Source organism: Anabrus simplex, chromosome 12 (assembly GCF_040414725.1).
Source record: "Anabrus simplex isolate iqAnaSimp1 chromosome 12, ASM4041472v1, whole genome shotgun sequence".
In the NCBI taxonomy this organism is placed as follows: Eukaryota; Metazoa; Arthropoda; class Insecta; order Orthoptera; family Tettigoniidae; genus Anabrus; species Anabrus simplex.
Window position 1 is genome coordinate 2,775,895 of NC_090276.1, and position 12,252 is coordinate 2,788,146.

Genomic DNA, 12,252 nt, shown 5'->3' on the forward strand with positions numbered 1-12,252 from the left:
ATTGTTAGGCCTATATTAGGTGCTTGGGCGTAAATTCCAGGATCCGGCTGGTGTAAAATTTGTCTTTTGGACGTTTACTTTCGAGTCCCAATTTGCGATATGCCTCAACGAAAGAATCCAAAATGGCTTAGAGCTCTTCCTCTCATTGTAAAAATATAATAAGATTGTTATTTGCTTACTGAAGCTCCATGTTGGATGTTACCGATGCCTTTGAGCCTGTTAAGGTTGAATAGTTTTCCATCCATGTGGGCCATGTACAAAATTACACAATAATAATAATAATAATAATAATAATAATACAATTTTCTCTCCTACACGTAAAATATGAAAGTCATGGATATGTTTCTGCTTAGAAGATCAAACGGTAGCTCATATCGAAAATTTTGTACTTTCTTCGTGTAGTGAGAGAATGTGTCTGTACTAGATTACAGATGTGTAGAGGTCTAATTACTCTAGTTATTTTTCGCGAAAAATGAGCATTTGTTCTTATACCAATGTATATAATACAGGGCTTTATTTTTAACACTTGACCGATGACGGGGAGGTTTCCTTCTTCGCTGACAGTTGCACGATAGCACCTGTTCTGTCCTTGAAATCCGGTCTGTACTAGGCAACCATCCTCTATATAACACTAATCAGAGGGGCAAAAATAGAAGAGATCCGACACTTCGAAAAATATAGATATCGGCCAAAGGAAGACAAGGGCCACGAAGGGCGTGAAAATGAAAGTACTCGAATGTTCTAATAGCGTTGGGGTCGGAAAAGAACAAGAGTTGACCAAGGAAGGTCGGATAGGGTAGATGAAAGTGAGGATCATAGTACAAGTAGAAGCAATGCCATGATTCAGCTAAGGAACCCGTGGTCGCCAACCCAAGCTCCAAAGTTCAGAGCCCCTGAGGCCAATTTTAGTCGCTTCTTACGACAAGCAGGGGATACCGTGGGTGTTATTCTACCGCACCCACCCACGGCGTGGGGCGAGTGCTCAATCGAGGAGTGCTCAGTCGAAGGTTGAAGCCCTGGATTGTTCATTTGCAAATATTCTTTCATTTCAGCAGGGTCGGTACATGGTATTGTTGCAATGTTGGACAACTCCAATAATTTTACTCTTCATTTGTCGTATTTTCTTTTCATTTTTCAGTTTATGAACCTAACATATATTCCAAAATTTGTTAGAATCAACTATCATTGGTCGATCTATGTAATATTGGTTCGTAACGGACCAATAAACGCTGCCGGCTTTGAATCAAACTCGTGGGGTTTGCTTTCCTACGGCAACTCCCAAGCGGACAGCGCGGCGCAGTGTAGTTCAGCAGGGACGACCCTAAGCCTGTGTAGCCTCAGGTAGCATGCTCGCCAGTGTCTGTCCTTGGGTGTTGCTCGAGACCAGCAACCCCCCTATCGAGAAACAGATCCAAATGTCCCCGTTAGATTGCACTACTCCGGGGAGATGACTTCATTTCATTCCTGCTTCCTCTCCTCTCGAACGATAATTTCTTTTCCACGCCACTAGAGTACGCCATACCGGATACCCACAATACCTATTACCAATATTTTGCATCATTGAAAAACAGGACGGCAAATTTTCAGTTGAAGTTATACTGTATAATTAGCCTCTTATTTCCTGTGTTTTAATTGCCGGTTATATTTCAGTTTTAATAGGAATTTAATTCATTACCTAATGATAAAATGAAATGGCGTATGGCTTTTAGTGCCGGGAGTGTCCGAGGACATGTTCGGCTTGCCAGGTGAAGGTCCTATGATTTGACTCCCGTAGGTGACCTGCGTGTTTTGATGATGATGATGATGATGATGATGAAATGATTAAGACAACACACAAACCCAGTCCGAGTGCCAGCGAAATTAACTAATGAAGCTTAAAATTCCCGACCCTGCCGGTAATCGAACCCGGGACCCCTGTGGCAAAAGGCCAGCACGCTAACCATTTAGCCGTGGAGCCGGATATTACTTAACGATAATAGTGTGTGCTGTTATTTTTATGATAAACTTACAGAACTGTTACATTGATAATTTTGTTGCAACACCCAGCTTCAGAAACCACCAGCCGCCACTGCAGTGTATCTTCGTGTATTTTAAATACGAATCGGCTAGTCGGGTGCGTGTTTAATTCGTTCGGAACTTTCGTGGTTTACTGGCTCAGTGGAAAACAAGAAACGCAAGCGCAAACGAACCTTTTTAACAGGGAAAAAGCTAGACGAAATTCCTGCAAATCTTCAACAATCGTTCTCCCAAAATCAGCACTACAAGTAGGGGTTTCGGCTTTTTCTGCACGCAAAAGCTGCTAAAACTCAAACTCAGAACGGATGTTACTTCCAGCATCTGTTATAAGGTAAATTTTTATATTGTGTATATATTGTTTGAAGCAGGCACTGCCCTCAGGCTTGGTGGTGGAGTGTGACTGATTGCCTTCGGGGACGTTGCCGTGTCCTAGACGAAACACCAGTGCAAGACAATGGAAACTCGTTTAAAACACGGCTTCATTTGTACCTACTATATATAGAAGGCCGTGTTCTGCAATAACGAGAGGAAGACCATGATGACTTAGTACAGACAGATGACGAACCATCAGTTACTATGGTGTCTGTTTTCTGTCCACGTAAAATTGTCTACGCTAGGGTGACCAGATTTTCCAAACAGAAAACAAAATTCCAAGATTATCTAGACTAAAAGAGGGGACAAAACAGGACACATGCGATGAAAATTCAGCACTATCTGATTAGAATATAGCACATCTGAATAAGTCCGCACCATTATTGTCACAGCGGTGATAGTGGTGAATATTGCTTTAAGAGGACGTACAACTGGGCAATCATCCTCTAACACTAATCAGAGGAGGGATAGAACGGATCCATCAATTAGAAGAATGAAGGTATCGGCCAAAATAAGACAAGGGCCACGACGGACGTGAAAATGAGACACCCGCTAGACCTCGTGACCTAATACCGCCGGGGTCTGAAATATACGAGAGTTGATCAAATGAGGTCGGGTAGGACAGATGAAAATGAGGAGCCTGGCACAAGCAATGCCGGGGCTCAGCTAAAGGCCCCGTGGTGTCCAACGCACGCTCCCTGGAGCCCTTTTTACTCGCCTGCTATGACAGGCACGAGATATGGTGGGGGTTATTCTACTCCCCCCACCCCCAAGGCAAATTATATTAAAGCTCCCACAATCTTTACGTCTGGTAAAGGAGAAATAACTGATTGGCGAGCTTCACGTCTCGACAAGCATTCAGCTCAGGTCTTGTGGAGGTAATTCCCCACAATATTAACGTTGTTACTTCAGGTTGTTTGACTACAAACTAACGAAGGATTCAGGGCAAAGTATACTGGGTAACCATATTAACGAGGTTGTTAAGAAAGGTTAGACTTCTCCACGTAGATCTGAGAGTATTTAGGTGTTGTAGAAAGGATGTAAAGGAGAGGGCTTATAAGTCTCTGGTAAGACCGCATTTAAGAGTATGGTTCCACTGTATGGGATTCTCGCTAGGATTACTTGATACGAGAACTGGAAATAATTCAAAGGAAAGCAGCGCAATTTGTTCTGGGCGTTTTCCGACAAAGGAAGAAGTAAGGAGACGAGGTGCTCGACTATGTGGTATGTTTCTAGCCGTCATTGGAGAGTTCGCGTGGAATGAAATGAAATGGCGTATGGCTTTTAGTGCCGGGAGTGTCCGAGGACAAGTGCGACTCACCAGATGCAGGTCTTTTGATTTGACTCCCGCAGGTGACCTGCTCGTTGTGATAAGGATGAAATGATGATGAAGACCACACATACTCAGCCCCCGTGCCAGCGAAATTAACCAATTATGGTTAAAATTCCCGACCCTGTCGGGAATCGAACCCGGTACACCTGTGACCAAAGGCCAGCACGCTTACCATTTAGCCATGGAGCCGGACGCGTGGAATGATATAAGTCGACGAATAAACTCGAGTGGTGTTTTTAAAAGTAGGAAAGAAGTGTGAAGGTAGAGTTGGAATTTAATAGGAAAAATTGGCTCAAATATTCGTTTATAGGAAGAGAAGTTAGGTATTGGAATAATTTACCAAGGGATATGTTCAATAAATTTCCTTGCCATTATTTAAGAAAAGACTAGGTAAGAAAACAAAAAAAAAAACAGATAAGGAATCCGCCACCTGGGCGACTGCCCTAAATCAGATCAGTGGTGATTGATTGATTCACTCCTGTACGCTATTGCAGACACTTCGTACTTCTACGTATATTTTCTCGGTTATATCTCAAAATTCACGACTACAAACTGGTAGCTGAAGTAAACATTCTAATGTGTCTCAAAATTCACGACCCCGGACAGCAGGTGCTTGCGGGATGAGGTGCGCGGTAATTCACGTTTCCCTTACGACAGGCAGGAGATACTGTGGATGTTATTCTGCCACCCCAACCCACAGGGGGAAAATAATGCCTGGTGAATGAAAGAGACCGAGGTGTATTCTTCTTTCTTCGTTTTGGCCAACTAGGGACCACGTCTCCTTGATCGAGATTTAACTGCCACCCAGTGTTCCTGCATTCGTCTCTGGTGTTCTTCTCGCTCTTGGGTCCACGCCTTCCCCGTCTTCAGCTTCGACTTTTCCTGGAAACCTTTGTGTGTACGTGGTTTTTCCTTAAGCAGAACACGCTCCTGGATATCTTTAGGAGAAATTTCCATTTCTCGTAGTTCTTTCTCAACTTCTGTGAACCATGTCCCTTTGGTTTCCTTATCTTGAAAAGATATCCTGTCTGGACTCATTCTTGTCACGTGTCACTTATCTTCTCCACGTGCTTGTGGCGCCTTCTGTACTCGCCGTTTTCTTTGGTGGGACCCAGGATTTTTCTCAAAATCTTCTTTTCTTTAGCCCCTAGTTTTTCCATTAGACCTTTCATGTTCATTGTAAGAGTCTCTGCTGCATACAGAGTCTCTGGTCGAATAACAGTGCGGTAATGTCTAATTTTGGCGTTTAAAGATATCTATCTCTTATCGTAGATGTCTTTAGTTTCTTGGTAGACCATTTCCATTTTGTTAATGTGTGACACGAAGGCTTCTTTCTCTGATAGGTTAAGCTCTATCCATTCACAGAGGCATTTTAACTTTTCTGCCTGCTTAATTCTTCCTAGGCCGACCTCCAGTTCCCTTGGCGCTGATTTTGTTTGTCATGAAGTGCGTCTTCTCAAAGGAGATAATTATTATTATTATTATTATTATTATTATTATTATTATTATTATTATTATTCAATTAATTTGCTGTTGTCTTAAAGGTAATATAATGCATTTTTACCTTTCACATACATTTATAATAATGAAGTGTGGCCTCCGGGGAGGTCTGGTGCAGGTCTTTAGAGTTGAAGCCGTATAGGTGACTTGTAGGCTACGTCTGTGAGGATGAGACCTTACGTGAGATGAAGTCTAATGATGAAGACGGCACGAATACCCAGTCCCCGAGCCATAGGAATTAACTAATGAAAGTTAGAATCTCCGTCCCGACCGGAAATCGAACCCGGGACCCCCTGGACTCCTTGGATCAAAGGCCAGCGTGCTATTTATTTATGCATGCAGCCGGATGACATAAAATTAAAGTTGGTATATTGCCCGCTGCTAGTTAAAAGAAACTGTCAGTTGTTAGTACTGGAGCTTAGTTCCATTATGTGGCCAGAAGGTGGCATTTACTTGAATAAGGAACTTTATTTAGAGATATTAAAGATAAAGACAGTTAATTCAATCATTCAGTTTCAACACTTGGAGATTCATTTGAAAAAAAAGGTGTATTGCTATTTTTCGTAAGAGTTCATAGTTTTGTAGTTAGCTTACTGAAAAATGAAACCAATTTAAAGTTGGAACATCTAAGTGGCTCATGGTTGGCAGTTGAGGAGCTCAGTCGTTAAACTACGGAGGCAATGAAATAAAACCCATTAAATGTTTTTAATCTTAAGATAATGAAAAATACATTTGTTCGTATAACTTGCCAATATACTTTCACTTGCACCTAGCAGCAGACAGCTTGCTATCTATTTACATTTGTTATTCATAGGTTTTTTACATTTTATTTGAGGGCGTCCGGCAGGCGGGCCCGCATGGCATTCATTACAGCCCTGTAGTGCTCTGTTAGAGATCTTTCATCTTCCACGTGAGTGATCCATTCAGCTGGTGTGGCTGTCATTTGTTGATATTGCGCGGAAAGAAAGTTGATAGTCATTTCTTTTAAACGTCAAGTAAAGAAGTCATTTCTTTTAAACGTCAAGTAAAGAAACTCCCTCACTCGTACTTTTTCTCCGTTAACGGATTAGGGGGTCACTTCCCCCCCACCCCCACTTTCTGGAGAAAAGATTACATTTTTATTCCATTTTAGCTGGCTGAAGCTAGGAATTATAGGAATTATTAAAAAAGCAATTTATAAAAGCCCTGTTCTATCCGCCAATTCTTTATTGTCTTTACTTATTAACACCATTATTAATGGAAACACGCACAAAATACCGTTCGTATCGGCTAACGAATTTCCATAACGCCATAGCAAGTAGTGGAGACTCTGCATCTGCTGTGAAGAAGGATAACAGTTGTTTTCTGCCAAGGTCATGGACACTGAGGTGTGATTCACCCGCTTGCCGCGCACATTCGTGTCTGGCAGTCTCTTCATTAGTGTCTTATAGTTCATTAGTGTATAGTCAAATACTAAATGTATAATCACACCGTACTTATTTTTAATTGTAATGTGTAATATTGTTCCTTTTATTGTATAGTATTGAATCAAAATATCAAACGATTATTACTGCACTTAAATTGGTAAACTGTCAACCTTTACCTCTCTGTTGAAATTCACTCAGAGAGCATCAAAAGCTTTTCTTTTTCAGCTTTAATTTATATACCCCCCCCCCCCCGGCCGCTATATCCCACAAACCCAGCTACTGTTTGTTGTTAGTATTTTTTTTGCCCCCGCACTTTTAATTCCCAATCGCCGCTACTGGTTCCTTGCTCAAGCGGATAATTTGACAAGATGTGGCCTCGAGTCTCTGAGCAGTAACTTGAGGTCCTGGCTTGTTTACCAATAACATTTCGAGGCCTTGGAATTCGTAGGTTAACTGATATGTCCATTCTGCCTGTGGAGTATCCGATGTTATCAAGTCTGTTCTCTGATTACGGTGATAATGTCAAGATATGCCATGACCAATAATTTGAAGTCTCCAGAATCCCTGGATTCACAAAGATGGGATATAACAACACCCGGGAAAAGGAAAGGCTTTTGCCATCGGGCAATGCGGGCATTTAAAACCGCAGTCGGGTCACGTCTTGGTTGCAAAATGTCAGTCACGTAAGTGCATAATTATGTGGAGCGCATGTCGACGCTTATGGCCGTCATGCTTTAAGTTGCCCAAGGACTGCTGGGCGATTGTCAAGACACTGTTGAAATAATGGCATCAGAAAAATTTCTGCATCTATCGAGGTCCCTTCTGTCCTGAAACAGTGGCAATAGTCGAACGGTTTGCTGGTTTGACTGTATTCCCATGGATCAAGGACAAATATCTCCTGTGTGTACATGCCTTAGCACCATCTCATGGGCTGCTGGCTCTGCTGCGGAATTGGCCGTGCGCAGTGATCACAGGGCGGTACATCTTCGTGGCATTGGCAGTCGAAACGATGGTGTCAGGGAGCGGACATTACCAGGAATTACTGGAGACACTTTAACGGAATTCATGAGCCAGCGGATAGGAACTGCCATCAAGCAAACGAATGCTGCCAGCGTTATAGGCTTATAACGCTCCACTGGATGAAATTTTCTATCTTGTTTCTTAGACTTTCGAGGCTGGAGCGAAGCATCAAGGACAATAGCATGTAAACTAAAACTCCTACTTCTCATACCCCCGCGGTGTAGGGGGCAACGCGTCCGCCTGTTACCCGGCGACCCCGGGTTCGATTCCCGCCCGGGTCAGGGGACTGGGTGTTTGTGTCGTCCTTAACGTTCCTTTCCTCACATTCAACACTCCACACTTCGGCAATTCCAATTACACGCAGGTTCATATCATATGGTGCGAGTGGGGGCAAAAGATATCTATAGGTCGACGCCCCGAACAAATAGCATTAAGAAAAGTACTTTAATAATAATTGTTGAAGTTAAAAAACAGTCAAGAGTTTCAAGTATTTGAGAGAAACATTGCAAGGAAATGGGTCGGAAAATAATTCAACTGACAAGGATCACCTAGAACAACAAAGGGGCTAAACTGAGGCACTTTGACACTGTTGTTAAACCTGAGTGCCTGTGGGCAGCGGAAACATTGGACATAATTGGAAAAGGTGGACTTGAAGATCTCCGGAAGGGAGAAAGAAAATTGCTAAGAAAAAATCTGGGCCCAAATGTAAAAAAAATGAGGAGAGGAGATTGAAATCTAACAAAGATCTGTATCGGAGAACTGGAGGAGTGGTTGAACTGATAATAAGAGAAGGTTACAGTTCTATGGACACTTGTTGAGGATGGACAGTGACAGACTGACGAAGAGAATCTTTGAATTCTTCAGGAAGAGGAAGACAAGAGCTGAAATGGTTTTGACCCCCTGTGGGTGGGGGCGGTAGAATAACAGCCACGGTATCCCCTGCCTGTCGTAAGAGGCGACTGAAAGGGGGCCCCAGGGGCTCTGAACTTTGGAGCGTGGGTTGGCGACCACGGGGCCCTCAGCTGAGTCCTGGCTTTGCTTCCACTTGTGTCAGGCTTCTCACTTTCATCTATCCTATCGGACCTCTCTTGGTCAACTCTTGTTCTTTTCCGACCCCGAAGCTATTAGGATTGCGAGGGCTAGGGAGTCTTTCATTTTCACGCCCTTCGTGGCCCTTGTCTCTCTTTGACCGATATCTTCATTTTTCGAAGCGTCGGATCCCTTCCATTTTCCCCTCTGATTAGTGTTATACAGAGGATGGTTGCCTAGTTGTACTTCCTCTTAAAACAAATGAAATGAAGTTGGACTTGACGAAGTTGGGGGTTCCGGAAGATTATCATGGATAGAAATCAATTGAGACAACTCGTCAACAAGTTCCGCGGTTTCCAGGAGACTGGGGAAACTCTCGCGAGGAAAGGGAGGTCCTGTACGGAAGAGCAGAAGAAGGAAGTAGGGGAAAGGATAAAAAGATACTGGCAGAGAGTTAAGACAGAGAAGGCTAAAAATACTACAAAGATTGTCAAACGTGAGTAGTATGAGCTGTGGGGGGTACCAGGACAATGGTAGCTCTGTCAGCATTTTCCCACGAGGTCATTGACCCCGGCCAAAGGTTGACGCCATGACCACGTGATCGTGAAGTCATTGTTTACAAACAAGGCTACGTGCTTTTTAACAGCTGTCAAGATTACAGCTCTCATCTTGACGGACCCTAACCTCACTTTTTCGGACAACAGAACATCGCTAACCTCACTGCTGCCATCTTGACAGACCCTAACCTCATTGTTGCCACCTTATGCACGTAGGGGCGCGGAATTTAAAATCCACGTCAGGATGACAGCTGTCAAAAGCACGTGGTTTTCGTTACAAACAATAGCACGTGGCCGGTCACGTGGTCATGACGTCATGGGGTCAATGACCTCGTGGGGAAAATGCTTGCGCAGTTCCCATTGTCCTGGTACCCCCGCACCTCGTACTACTAACGTGGTCCACAGATGGCCAAAACGAGAATTAAAACAATGGCAGAAGAAAGTTCGACCATACCAACGAATCCGAGAAAAGCCGACGTTGGAAACAGACAAGAAGTAGACTGATGAAAGAAACTAGTCTTACAGGAAGCCTATGCGAGAATGCTGGGAAAGAATTAAGGATGCAAACAGTTAGAAAAAAAAAACCGTACTCCACAGCCGGCCGAAACGAAGCAGAAGAAAAATGTGGCAGGTGTATATCTTAGTCACTGAAGAACTTCACCAGCGATTAATTTCTTTTTGTACATTTCTCAGCGTCATAACTTTGTTTTTACGTCCCATTAACTACTTTTACGGCATCCGTGTTCTGTGTATTTTGTAACAAGTGTCACAATTCCTAATTATATTCGGTGGTGGTGATTACTGTTATTGTGGCAACGATGAGATAGGAAAGGGCTAGGAGTGGGAAGGAACCACAAATCCCACATGGAGTGACCGGGATTTGAACCACGGAATCCAGCGGTGAGTCAACACTGTTTCTAAAAATTGTTTTTCTTCAAATCATTCCTGTAATTCCTAGATTCAGCTAGGTAAAATTAAATAAAAACGTGAAATTTTTTTCTCCACAAAGTTGGGGGAGAACGCCGCCCCCCCTCCCAAGCGCCAATACTCTATGTATATGGATCTAGGTTCCGCATAAATAGTATGCAAATTAAACAAGCTCTAAATAGCCTCATAACCATGTGCACCCTTTATTTACAATTGCGTTTGTAATTACCCCAATGAAGATCTTTCCTTATATTAACCCCTATGTACTTAGGGTGAAAGTACCTCATGGAGATCACCATCAACGTAGTAATTAATACGTATTGAGAGGATTTCTCCATTTTTGTGAAAACCACAACCTGACTTTTAACCCCGTTTATCATACAATTACCTACTGTCCATTCTCACAACATTGTCAAGGTCTTTTTGCACTTGCTCACAAAAAGTGAAAAAGTAATTTGAATGTGTACAGTACCTTAATAAATGCAAAAATGTTTTACGAAATTATCTTAATGCATTCTGTTCGCTGTATTTCTGCTTCTCATTGAGATTACAAAATAAAACAAAGCACTCCACGCCAAGTTTATTTCATATTTTTTCTCAGTTCTGTTTCCCTCTGGATGTTGGTTCCTTGTATTTCAATTTGAAAGTAAGTGAGGAAATTGTTCTTCCAGTGGGAGTTCCAAGTGGGGCCTGGTGAAGGCATGAAGTGTGCGGACGACCTGTGGGTGGCTCGCTACATCCTGCACAGGATCGCCGAGGAGTACGGCATTGTGGTGACGCTGGATCCAAAACCCATCCCTGGCAACTGGAACGGATCAGGTGCTCACTGTAACTTCTCCACGCTTGCCATGAGGGAGGACAACGGCATCATGTAAGTCTCCTTTTATTGGGCTACTTGCTATGGAATTTGCTTCTTGGTCATCATAATGAACACACAATTGGATTCTTAACTGTAAGAAAGGTGCAAAGTGTCAAATTTATGAACAGAAGTTATTATTTAAAAATAAGTAGTTTTAATTATTTATTCCTCAAATGTTTCGAAGTTACAAATGAGTTTTATATCATATTATTGGCAGTTTCATTACAAGGTCGGAATATTTTGGTGCTGAAGGATATTTATGAAATGTGCCAAGTCCCATGAAATTATTCTATGTGCTGTGTTATCAGTCAACTCTCCACAGATATGTATATAATATTCCTTATGCTCATTCCTTTTCATTGTTATAATTAACAGTGCTGATGGTGGTACTTATTATTATAGTCATATCAGCACACTAAATTTTATTTCAGAACAAATTTTCGGACTCTTAACCCTTTGAGCGCCAGCCTCATACGTGGTGTCCATGCCCTATACCGCCAAGGCCTAATGAGCACTTTTTACCTTGCAGTAAATTATTCGTAATAACTTCTGTTCAATTCATGTAAATTGGATGGGCATTTTTTTGTTTCGAAGGTAATGCTTCGGACATTTAATTGATGTAAATTAATGCACCTTTATTTTTAAAACTTTTATTTTATGAAGTGATAATTCAAATAAATATTTCCTTTCTTTGAAAAAAAAAATTATTTCGTGATCAAAAACCGGTAAGAAAAAAATATTTTCACTATCAAAAGCTGCATTATTTTAGAGAGGTGGTGTTTCCTATGCTGTATATAAAATGATAGAGCCTTACGTACAATGTTACAGTTACAATATTTTTTAAAATTATTATTATTACATTAACGTGAAATTTTCTAATCTTACATTATATGCAAATGCTGCAGTTCCTGGTTCGTTTTAAGTAAAAAATTACTACTAATGTATATTTTACACATACATAACGCTCAAAAATTCACTTTTTGCCTTAAAAATATGATATAAGAAATTATTTACTAATATTTACACATGTTTATGACCTTAGGGAGGCTCAAAGGGTGTACACTCTTCTTACACTGTCTACAAATGTATCTGGTCTTTATTCCATTTACCACCTTGACTAGTACTACTCTTTCTGAATACGGAATAGTTACATTCCTTTTTTTGGTAAAATAGTAAGAGGTTCGTTACCCGCCCGCAGGAGCTGAATTGCCACTCGGCACCAAGTTCTTCAAC

General features: G+C 41.9%; 1 protein-coding gene across 3 annotated transcripts in view; it reads left to right on the plus strand.

Annotated features, from left to right (window-relative positions):
* The window catches only part of Gs2 (glutamine synthetase 2), a 303,407-nt gene that overhangs the window by 281,216 nt on the left and 9,939 nt on the right, over positions 1-12,252 (plus strand). For all 3 annotated transcript variants that reach the window (XM_067156487.2, XM_067156489.2, XM_067156488.2), the window contains exon 5: positions 10,832-11,031. In XM_067156487.2, the coding sequence (XP_067012588.2) occupies positions 10,832-11,031 (200 nt within the window). The remainder of the gene's footprint in view (positions 1-10,831; positions 11,032-12,252) is intronic.